Consider the following 12109-nt stretch of genomic DNA (forward strand, 5'->3'; position numbering starts at 1 on the left):
ATTAAATTAACACAGTTTTTAAAAAAATTTGATAAATTACGGATTCATTAAGAAGAAACAAGAGAAAAAATAAAAAACAAAAAAGCACACAACAATAATAAAACCCGAGTCACCAGAAGTGAAAGATGGGTAGAAATAAAAAAGAATTAAATATTGAAATAGAGAGAAGGAAGCAGAAGATCATCTGAGAGATAAATAAAAAGCAAGTCACCATAATTTAAAAAGATGCAATTGGAGAGCCACCAAGAAAGAAAACAACTGGCTCGCTAGTGGTTGCTTTTTACAGTCTACGCACCTATTGGTATTCATCTGATCTTATTTTACTTGTGTATGTTTTAGAATCTTTTATAAGAATTTTTTTTTTTAAAAAAAAATGTTCTATGGATCTAGAGATTTACTTGGGTTAAAAAATAAAAAAATAAAAAAATAAAAATATCCTTTTTAATTCATAAATAAATTGATAATTTTTTCAATGTTAAAATAATCCCTTCTTGCCAAAATCCCACAAGAGCCAGAAGGTCTATAATAAGTAATAACGTCCATCCCAGTCCCAGCGGTCAAAAATCAAAATACCTTATCCTGAACCCAATCCAATAATCCCTACCATCCACCTCTCATTGCCCTCCCTAACATTCTCATCACCCTAATCCATCCATCCATCCATCATCTCTCTCTCACTCTGAACGCTCTGAACTAGAGAGAGAAAAAAAAAGAGAGAGAAGAAGAGAGAAAGAGAAAGAGAAACCAGCAGCAATGTCTTCTTCCCATTTAGCAATGTGGACGTCTCCCAAACCCTCCCTCCTCCCCGATCTCGACTCCCTCTCCTCCTGCCCTCGCTCCCCCTTCCTCCGCTCCGCCCCCAACCCTTTCCATTCCCCTTCCCGTCCCTCCACCGCCATTCACTGTGGCCTGCGTGAGCTCCGCGATCGCATCGACTCCGTCAAGAACACCCAAAAGATCACTGAGGCCATGAAGCTTGTCGCCGCCGCCAAGGTCCGTCGTGCCCAGGAAGCCGTCGTCAGTGGCCGCCCCTTTCTCCGAAACCCTCGTCGAAGTACTCTACAACATCAACGAGCAGCTCCAGACTGACGATATCGATGTCCCTCTTACCAAGGTCCGCCCCGTCAAGAAGATCGCTCTTGTTGTCGTCACCGGCGATCGTGGCCTTTGTGGTGGTTTCAACAACGCCATCATCAAGAAGGCTGAATCCCGCATCGCAGAGCTCAAAACTCTCGGCCTTGACTACACCATCATCAGCGTCGGCAAGAAGGGCAACGCCTACTTCATTCGCCGCCCTTACATCCCCCGTCGACCGATTCATCGAGGGTGGTTCTCTTCCCACCACCAAGGATGCCCAGGCCATCGCCGATGACGTCTTCTCCCTGTTCGTCAGCGAGGAGGTCGACAAGGTGATTGCTTTCTGCCGTCTCTTCTATAAATCCAATCTAATCCCTAATAAAATCAAAGAGCATTAATTCAAATTGATTGATGAATGGGAATGGGATTGCACGCAGGTGGAGCTCCTCTACACCAAGTTCGTCTCTTTGGTGAAATCCGACCCGGTGATCCACACGCTGCTGCCGCTGTCCCCCAAGGGAGAGATCTGCGACATCAATGGCGTGTGTGTGGACGCAGCCGAGGACGAGCTCTTCCGCCTCACCACAAAAAGAAGGAAAGCTGACAGTGGAGCGAGAGACAGTCCGCACCCCAACCCCAGCCTTCTCCCCAATCCTCCAGTTCGAGCAGGACCCCGTCCAGATCCTTGACGCTCTCCTCCCTCTCTACCTCAACTCCCAGATCCTCCGTGCCCTCCAGGAGTCCCTGGCCAGTGAGCTCGCTGCCCGGATGAGCGCCATGAGCAACGCCTCCGACAACGCCGTGGAACTCAGGCGTTCCCTTTCTATAGTGTACAATCGTCAGCGGCAGGCCAAGATCACTGGAGAGATCTTGGAGATCGTCGCCGGCGCCGATGCCCTCAGTTAATCTGGTTCGTCTTCAACCCTAAACCTAAACCTAAACCTCTCTGTCTCTCTTCTCTCTTGCCTTCGGTTCTTCATTTTGGGCGTTCTCTTCCATCAATCAATCAAAGTCTCTGTATTATTATTATTATTATTATTATTATTATTATTTTTTGTCTTGGATGATGCTTGATTTAATTCCCCATTATATCTATGCATGCTTATAGAATTATTATAAATCAATTATATATATATATATATATATGTTTGTATATGTGACACTTGGCCAGGTGCCATGTGATGATGATGTTCATGAGCAAACAATAACATTCGTGAATAGTTGAATTCTCTCATTCTGCTTGTCTTTGTTAACTTATAGTAATACTAAGGTGATAGTCAGCTTGTGACATCTCTGTATGTACATATATATATATATATATATTTGTTTTGGTCATGGCCTCTGTTTTGCACATTTGGAATTGTGTTATATATTTATATGCAGGTGTCAATGAGGTTTTGTCTATTTAGTCTAGTTATAAAAATTGAATTGATCCATTTTTCAATCCGATCCAGGGGCATATAAAGTACAGGTAAATGAATTTTTTAAAAATTCAATAATTTTTTTATGAGCTTGTTTTTTTATAAATATATGTTTTTATAAAAAAATTTTTATTTTTAAAAAAATATTTTTTTAAAAATTTTAGTTATTTATTTATAATTATGAGCGAGATAGAACGAGTGGGATGGATGGTTTATGAATTAAAAAAAAAAAATGGGTGGAGCGGAGCGGGGCGGGAATGATTGAGGTGTCCCCACTTCCATCCCCCAACCCATTGTCATCTCTAGTTATAAATATGAAAGCTAATATGATCAGGTCTAATGCCCAGTATTAAACATGTTATTCAATTTGTGCACTACCATGTTTCCATGATACAGTGTTGTTGTGTATTTGTTTATTATTATTATTGTTTATTTAATTTTTGAGAAAAAGTTGTTATGATGTTTTTCCTTTCATTTGAGGTGAGAGCCAAATGTTTATGTTAAAAAAACTCCATTCTGCTGAGAGAAAGCTGTTTAATAAAATAGAGTTAAGAGTAGATATAGATATCCTCGTCATATTAATCACGGTGATAACTATTAATAAATAATTGAATTCTTTTCTCTATTAAAAACTTTATAATGATAAGGGAAACTAAGGGTCCTGCTCGTTTTGAATTTTTTATTTTTAATGTTTAATATTTGTTTTTTATTCTACAGAATATTTTTTATTTTTTCCTGTTCCAGTTTTATAGGAAAACATTAATTTTTTTATCATAAAAATAAATGTGTTTGTTACCGAAAACCTATATAATAATTAAGACATAATAAATATTTACTTTAAATTAAATATACAAATTAATTTTTTAAATTATAAATTAATTTACTTACAAAGGTTTGCTGAGGATATGAACACACAAAGCTTTTTTTAATGTGGGTACATGTGCAATTATTTATGTCTTGATATATACTTAGAATGAATCCTCTTAAGAATTGTCTTAGTTATACTCTGCTCAGTGAATAAAATAAAATCAAATAAAATTAATATAGTTTGCTCAAAGAAACTCTGAAAATAAAGAAACGCTATGATTGCTTTAAAAATAGAGGAATTCAAATATATAATCTTAATCATATTTAGAATCTTTAACCCCCTGTTTGGTTCAGAGGGGAGGGGAGGAGGGGTGAGGGGAGTGAGGGAGGAGTATGGAGGGTTTGAGAAAATATTGTGTTTGGTTACTGGAGGGTGTGGAGGAGTAGTTTATTTTTGTTTAGTTGAAAAGAGGAGTGGGGAGAGAGAGAAAGAGTGTAATGTGTATTTGATTATTTTGTCCTGCACTAATAAAATAGGTAATAATATATATAATAATCAATTGTAGAATAATAATAATAACACAATATATAATATATGATAAACATTATAAAAACACACACAATAATTAGGGAAAAAAATATTTATTCGATTATGAGGAGTCATAACATCTTGATTATAATTGACAAAATATTGGTTAAAATGTGAACACTCGATGATCATTCAAACATACTCTATTTTTTGTCATATTTTTTCATAAACTTAAAAAAATGGTGAAAAGCATATCTTGGAAAGCATACACTATTTTTCATATTTAACAAAAATATGCTCATGATAAACATATTCACAACCTCAAACAAACAATCACTAGGATACTGATAGGAATTCTACGTATAGGTGAAGAGGCATTAATGGTATTTTTGCAGTTATTTAAAAAAATTAAAAACATCCACTCCCCAAAAGACCCCAATTTGGGGAGTGGATTATAGTGAGGAGGGTGCCTCACCCTCCTCACTCCCTCTCACCCCCTTCACTCCCACCAACCAACACCCACACCCCCAACACCCCTCACCCCTCCTCCCTCCCCCAACACCACTTTCTCTCATAAATGTGATTTACCCGTTTTTTTTTTTTAAAAAAAAAACCTTTGATCTATTTTTCCTTTTTAATGATGAGAAAAATAAGAAAAGTAAAATTCAATTGTGAAAGTTAGGAAAAAAATAAATGATTAAAGCTTAAATATGGGAAGAAAATCAAACAAAGATAATAAATTTTTGTTATCCCTTAAGAGGGGACAATTTTTTTTATATATGAGCTATAGGGGTGTAATCGATCGAGCTCAAGCTCGACTGAAAATTTGGTATTCGATACTTGGCTCGAGCTAGACTGAGTATTCATTTTATAGCTCGAGCTCGACTCGGTACACAAATCGAGCTACTCGAGCTCGCTCGATCAAGCTCGAAAAGCTAAAAATGACCATAAACATTATACTCGAGCTCGAACTCGACTCGAGCTCGAAATTTTTCCCCTTAAGTTTTGTCAAATAAATCTAATATTATATATATACATACATGCTCGATTAGGCTCGCGAGCATTTGAGCCAAGTATCATAATGCTCGAATTCGGTTCACTCGACTATTCGAGCTCGAGCTTGGGTCGACTGTGACCGTACCGAGTTCAAGTTTTTGCCGAGTCGAGCCCGAGTAACTTGCGAGTAGAGGTGTATCATTTACACCCCTAATGAGCTACATATAAAGAATCACATCCTTTGGTTAAAAACTTTATAATGTTAGGAGAATATTTTTAAATTCAACTATAACGATTATATAAAAAAAGTAAAAATAATTTAGAGCAAAAAAATATTCATAAATGTTATATATTCGCTCACTTAATTATATATTGGGTAAAAAATACACTTATGCTTTTATTATATATTCCACAAAAATTATATTGAAAAAGTGCACATAAACACATACGTGCTTTCACCTTTAAGAGCATGAAGTTGAAGGAAAATTAATGAAAAATCTTAAATATAAGGAAATTATTTTAAAAATTGACGACTTCAATGAATTTATTTTCATGAAGCTATGTTTTGATTTAACTAATGACTGTTAAATTGCAACATAATTAAGCTAGTCAGTATGGAGTAAATTATAACCATGATTTCGAATTTTAAATTTATAAAAAAATTTCAGGAAAAAGAAAATAAATAAAAAGAATATGAACGTTTTAATGTAATCATTATTAAATCACGGATTTCCTTAAAAAGCAATAAAAGAGGGTGTTATACGCAAAAGTCTCACTTAATTATATATCGCGCAAACCCTTGACCGACGTTTCCCAACCCTCTCTTCTCCATCTCCATCTCCATCTCCCTCTCCAACTCCACCTGCAATTCCCGATCGTCATCGTCATCTAGATAATTTTTTCATCTCCAGTGATCGATTGATTGATTGCTGTTCATCTCTCTCGTTCTGGATATCAGTTTTCGATCGCAGTCCAGTGCACCAATATGAATTGGGCTGGATAAGTGAAATAGAGAGATCTCTTGATGGATTTCAAGAGAGGTTGCCGAGAATTGCTTTTCTTTTTTTTATTTAATGGTTTTTATTTAACGCAATTTCATCCTAATCTGTGCGTTTTGTTGGCTTGGTGTGCATTTTTCCGGTTATTGAATAAAGATTTTTGGAAGTTTTTGAATTTCCAAGATTTCATCTTGTTTTAAATGCAAGGTGGTATTTTTGCAGGATTGCGTTGGTTGGGAGGATTATATGAATTCTGGAAGCAAAAGATTTATTGATTATTTGGATCAGAGTTTGGTGTCTTTAGTTTTTGATGTAGTGTGACTTTTCTTGTGAGGTATGAATATCGTCAAGGGTGTTGCTGATCTTATTCGAAGATCATCTGGTGGTCAAACTGGGGAAAGTTCTTCATGGTCTCATGGGGAGAACTTATCTGCTCCGAGTCTGATGATCCGTTTTGGGTATGTTCTTGTTTAGTTGTTTCTATTTTGATTTACCAAGGGCTAGAGATTGTATGCTGATTTTGTGTGTATATATATAAAGTAATAAACAGAGGACTAGGATTGTAAATACTGCATTCATTATAATGATTCTATCCATAACAATTGAAAATCACAAAAAAGATGAATGGTACCTGCTTTAATCTGCATATGAGAGGAAATGTAGTGTGGAAGGGGTGATGCACTCATTGGAGAAGAGAAGTGCTAGAGAAAATTCTCACTAGGGCAAAGGCAGCTCAAAGGCTGTTGGAGGTGCACATGGTTCGGTTTGGTTTAACTCAATTTGGTTTGCATAAAATTTTAACCCTAGCTAGGGTTTTTGATTAATAACTAATCAACCTGGAACAACCCATTTCTCATAAAAGATCAAATTATCCTTTTGTAAACCTTGAACTGTCCTTTGATAATGGGTTAACTTTGTAAATTATGGACATTATTAGGTGAAGTTTTTTGTTTAAGACAAGACAAAAACTGGAAATCATGTAAGCCTCCAGCAAAACCAACCAGTTCAGTTCTGAACGTTTATGCTTGATGCTTCCTTTTTTGCTTCTACTACACAAGCTATGTGCTAGATTGGATCCATCTTTCCTGGATTTAATTGTCTAGAGTGTGATCTGAAAAATTGCAGCAATATTGTTCCTCACGTGACACGAAACTTTGAAGCCTTTAACTTTTAACCAGTTCATAACCTGTCATAATTTTTATCATGTAATGTTGATCATTCTCATTTTTGTGTCTTTCAGGGAGGTTGGTGAGGAGGCTGTATTGGGTATGCTTTTAGCGTAGATATGAGAATGCTATAGACAAGGTATTTTTCTTATTTATTTGGTCATTCAGCTTTGTTCTTTATGGCTCAAAATAACCAAGTACTCTCTAGAAGTTATCTGTGGTCAATTGTGAACAATCGACTTTATTATTATATTCTTTCATGCATGGGGTTTTGTATTATTCTTCCTGGTACCATCTTCATCTGTGCAAGAAGTCATTTTTGCTATGTGTGAATGTCAGTCTCATTCTTATTTCTTAGCTTTACCGCTAAAATGAATGGGGTTATAATACAATGTTACTTATTCTATATGCTCCTCAGTGATATTGTAGAATATTAATATGTATGAGCAGGTCTTTTTTTATGTAGTTGACATCAAATTTGCGTGTAATGAGATTTTTCTAATTTCCTAGATAGAGATTCCAGATTCTTGTATCAATGAAGATGGACACTAACAATTGTTGTATGGTTTCAATTATGCACCCTCGAAATTTTATTTCCTTTACAAATGACTTCAGCTCTTCGAATAGTGGATAGTCTGACTTGTGACTCTTGTCCCTAAAAGAAAACGCTTTAGGGTGACTTCTAGAAAATAGTTCAACTATGTTGAACTTCCGTGGAGTAGCATGGTTCTTGCCATTTCAAGAGAAGAAGAAAGACGCTAGATTCTTTCTAAATTCGTTATCAATGCTATGTGCATTTAACCTTGAATTGACTGCTTCAACTCCTGCTAATTTGTACTTTTTCACCGTCCGCTGCTAATAAACTTAAAAATATGACATCTGTAGAGAAATTGTTTATAGAATTCCCTTGGCAATATTCATCGATATTATATAAAAATTACTATCATGCTTACTGATGAGTCATTACTCAGGAATGATATTTATTCGTCTTTAAAACCCATTTTTGAACTTCTGCTCCAAGTGCTGTAATGGTTAGGATTTGCGTCTCTGAGACATTATTTCGTTCGAAAAAGGATGTTTTTAGTTCGTAAAAGGATAAAACTGATATTTATTTCAAATAATTTATAGCTTGAAACTATACTATAAACTTATTGGATATATCCTCATTTTTCTCTTTCTTGACATAGATGGAAAAGAAGAAGTTGCTTCAAGTTTTTCTACTACACTTTATACAAAAACATAAAAACTGGAAGCCTGTGGACAAAGACCTCATCAGAATCTGAGGATGTTGTAGTAGAGTTGCTCTGTGGGCCATCCATCTGACGTTATTCTTATTCTAGTTCAAGAACTAGCTCGGATAACTTCTCTTTTAACTGAATGTGAGGTGATATCTTTCTGTAGAATTATTGCAATTTCTGCTTGCTTTCTCAACATTGTTATAGAACTGTTTGTCTTTATCTTGATCATTCTTTACATATATGTGTAGTGTGCGTAGAGACATTATGTCTATTCTTCACATGAATATTCATTGTGTTCCTCACATGAATATTCATTGTGTCTCAATGTGGGTGATTTTGTTTTCACCACTATAGTTGTGTGAAACTCACTCTATATTTGACTGCAGGATGACATAATCTTTTTATTATGGGATGCAACTATAAATTGTTCTATTTTTGGATCTTAGAAAATTCTTTCATTCCCCACTTTTTATTTGAATAATGTTGATCCTCAGAGATGCTTAATTTTGAGAAACAACGCTTGTAGGCACTGCACCTATATTGAGTTTCTACTCAAAAGTATTTTGTCTGATCATATGCTGTAGTTTTTAATATTGGAAGATATCTGTTTTATATTGCTTGGTCTACTGTACATCTGTAGCTGATATATGACAGGAAACTACTGATATTTCACTTGATTCAGTTGACAACAGTGCTGTCACTAGTCAATATGGGGCATCTGAAGCGTCTATGAGTTTGGCTTTTGCAACAGAAGAGCTGTATGTTTTAGATTGCTTAACAATCATAACTCGCTCAATACATAATTGTAGAGCATTTGGCTACTATGGAGGGCTGCAAAAAGTGAGCCGCACTTATGAAGGTGTAATCCTGTTTTTGTTGGTAAATGTTTTTCATCTGTCTTCCTGATTTGATCTTAATTGTTGAAATCTAGCTATACATATTAATTGATGATTTTCTTTATATCACCTTGATATGTATATAATACTTGTTTGGTTTTCATTTTTGGCATCCTATACATTCTTTTTTATAGGGAAGTGATCTTGGCTTGTATTTTCCTGGTAATCTTCTATTGTGCTTTGTGTAAAGACTAAAGATTATTGTGCTGCTTACAACTGACAAAGTCACTGTTGTGTGTGTTTTCATTGATTTGTCATGCAGCATTGTACCAATGCTGCTCTCTCTCTCTAGCTCTCTCTAGAATACACCACAGTGCTCTAGATAAACATTTATCTCTCTCTCTCTCTCTAATGCGCATGTCTCTGGGATTTCATCTAGAATGTACAGCATATGTACCTCAGATGTCCCCATTTCTCTCTCTCTCTCTCTCTCTCTCTCTCTCTCATGCACCATATGTATTCTAGATTCTTCTAGAACACACCATTACGTATTCTCCTAGATGTCCCATTTATCTCTCTCTCTCTCTCTCTCTCGAGGCACCATAAGGGCTCTGGGAGATGCTTTCCTCCAAGTCTTTTTCCATTTCTCATCTTGCATTGGATTGTGGATTCTTATTGCTTCAAAATTCCTTGTTCTTTGATCAAATGTCATAATCTCTCTCCAACTCTGGATTTGTTGTCCCCATTTGCAATACCTCTTTGTATGCGTGTTATAGACAGTGCTCATCCCGAGTTGATCTGCAGTGATATTTGAGCTTTCGATTATCCCTCTGTTGACATTTTGTTTTTGTTCATGAGAAGAATTACTGTCTCACTGTTGTCTCATGAGGGACATTGGGCGCGGAGTAGCCACTCGCAGGTCTCGCAGAAGCATGCCGCTGATGTTATGCTGCCTTTGATGAGTCCTATAGAATGAATGTTTTCTTGAGGCAAGCTTTCTGTGATCATACTTGTTACAAAACTAACATTTTCTTCTCCTCAAAATAATACTTATTAATAGTCAGTTGTACCCTTTATCTGACTTTTTTTTGGTTGTCTCTAACTATTTGAATCTGAGAACTTTTTTACTAAGCTTCATCTTATTGTCGTATGTTTTGTGTGGGCATAATCTACATGCAAACTGTTGTTTTGAAAGTGCCTGACATGCTTCATTTGCTTTTAGCTAGTTTTTGCATAGATCACGAGCCCCTTAATGTCTAGAAGTGATTAATTAATACTAGCATAAGGATTTGGACCATCTTGAAATTGATATTTTTGAGGAGAGGGCTGTTAAATATATAGGTTTAACCAAACATTTATTGCACGGATTCTATAAGTGGTCTGGGTGTCGCTTGAACATGTGATTCGAAATTTTTACAGTTGCATCAGGGAGATAGTGTAATGTTTGTTACAATGTTGTTTACTATTGAGTTTGTGGCATATGTTGCAATATGCCAGTGTCAGTGTTGCATAGGAAATCAGCACTGCCGATGTCATGTGTGTGCCTTGCCTGTATTTGTAACTGCAGAGCATCTTGAGATAAAGGATTTAAGGTGCAATGGATATTAAGGCAAATTGGATGCGTTCATCCTTACGTCATAGTAAATAATTTTATTTTTAGCAGTATACTTAGTTTACTCTCTGAAAACTGAAAGGATAAAACCTCTGCATGGCTGCTAGCGGCCTGGCTGAGAAAAGGGTGGGTCACCCGCTAGGCTTGCAGTTGACAGCCAGCTATGCAGTTTTCGCTCAAAAGCACAATGACCACACGTAATCTTGACCGTAGAGTAGATCTCTGTAGCCAGGCGGAGAAATAGTTGAGAGAGACTGCTTCTTGTTGTTGTTGTTATCGATGCAGGATTGTTGCTGTCTGAGGCTGTGCTACAGTTTACCCTTGGCACTGCTTTCTTACTGCATCAATATTTTGGAATATATTGGAGTTTCATTATGATTGCTGCACGTCTTCGCTTTTCAGCTGTGCCGTAGCCTTGTAAAATCTCGCCTTTTCTGGCTGAGTCATATTAAAATGCACCTGTTTTCGTGTCTATATGACTTTCGATATGCCGATAACTTTTGTACTTTTGGATTACATGTTAGATTACCCTCATGGTTTAGGCATACCTGGAGTTATATTTGAACATTTCAGCTGCTGTTATACAACTGAAGGCGTTATATGGCTTGCATCCTGTGGATGAACAAGTCAAGTTATGCTCTTTTGAGAAGATGAGGATTCTGCAAAAGATTCTTGTATATGCTGTTTCAATAATTTTTACTTTCATAGACTTCCATTCAGTTACTCAGAGCATGCGACATTTAGATGTTAGTGACCAAAAAATTTTGAAGGATGATGTGCATGAGCTTCATCCAAATGATCTATGTAGTTCCTGCATTTGAGACAAGGCTCCAGTGGCAGAGAGAAAGGCAGCCGTATTAGTTATGCGACAGGTGGTGTCGGTGGGGTAGTAGGTAAAGGTATGCTTTTATCATTTTACTAGTACCTAATTCATTTGGTGCTTGTCCTTGATACTTTCTGGTTGGTTGATTTGCTGCAGTTTTATATATTTTGAGTTGATAACAGCATTGGTGACACTGGACTATTTCATTTTAACAGTCAATATTTTGAGAATGCGTTTAATGACTCTACGCATGTGTTGCATATTAAAAACTTTGTGCAAATTGACTGCAATTAGGAAAGGGTGATCTGCAACCTCCATTTCATCACTTAGAATCCTGCCTTTTTCAAACCTACCTGATCTCTCTTGTTCTTGGTTTATTATAATACTAAACTTGGGATATGTGTTGTTTTTCTAGATTTAACTGATTTAGTATCCCACCTTTAGCATTTTGAGCAGGGGTTGACGGTGAATGAAGGTAAGCATTATTCAGTTTAGATGACTCACCATGCTATGTAGAGCACTACCAGGTAATTAGGTTCATTAAAAGGCTGTTTTGTTCATCATCTAAGGTAGAGCTTAACTTGACATGACAACAAGATCCCCAAA

General features: G+C 36.3%; 1 protein-coding gene and 1 long non-coding RNA gene across 2 annotated transcripts; both read left to right on the top strand.

Moving 5' to 3' along the window:
* Nucleotides 1–564: 564 nt before the first annotated feature.
* Nucleotides 565–2311, top strand: LOC120259056 (ATP synthase gamma chain 1, chloroplastic-like). Its single transcript, XM_039266589.1, is given in 5 exon segments — nucleotides 565–1029; nucleotides 1031–1303; nucleotides 1305–1409; nucleotides 1515–1664; nucleotides 1666–2311. Coding segments are annotated over 5 exon segments (1122 nt in total). The 5' UTR covers nucleotides 565–753; the 3' UTR covers nucleotides 1984–2311.
* A 3322-nt stretch (nucleotides 2312–5633) lies between these two features.
* Nucleotides 5634–7103, top strand: LOC120259395. Its single transcript, XR_005536102.1, has 3 exons — nucleotides 5634–5870; nucleotides 6051–6286; nucleotides 7069–7103. It is a non-coding gene; the product is annotated as an uncharacterized LOC120259395 (long non-coding RNA).
* Nucleotides 7104–12109: the final 5006 nt, after the last annotated feature.

This window comes from Dioscorea cayenensis, chromosome 4 (genome assembly GCF_009730915.1).
Source record: "Dioscorea cayenensis subsp. rotundata cultivar TDr96_F1 chromosome 4, TDr96_F1_v2_PseudoChromosome.rev07_lg8_w22 25.fasta, whole genome shotgun sequence".
Taxonomy (NCBI): Eukaryota; Viridiplantae; Streptophyta; class Magnoliopsida; order Dioscoreales; family Dioscoreaceae; genus Dioscorea; species Dioscorea cayenensis.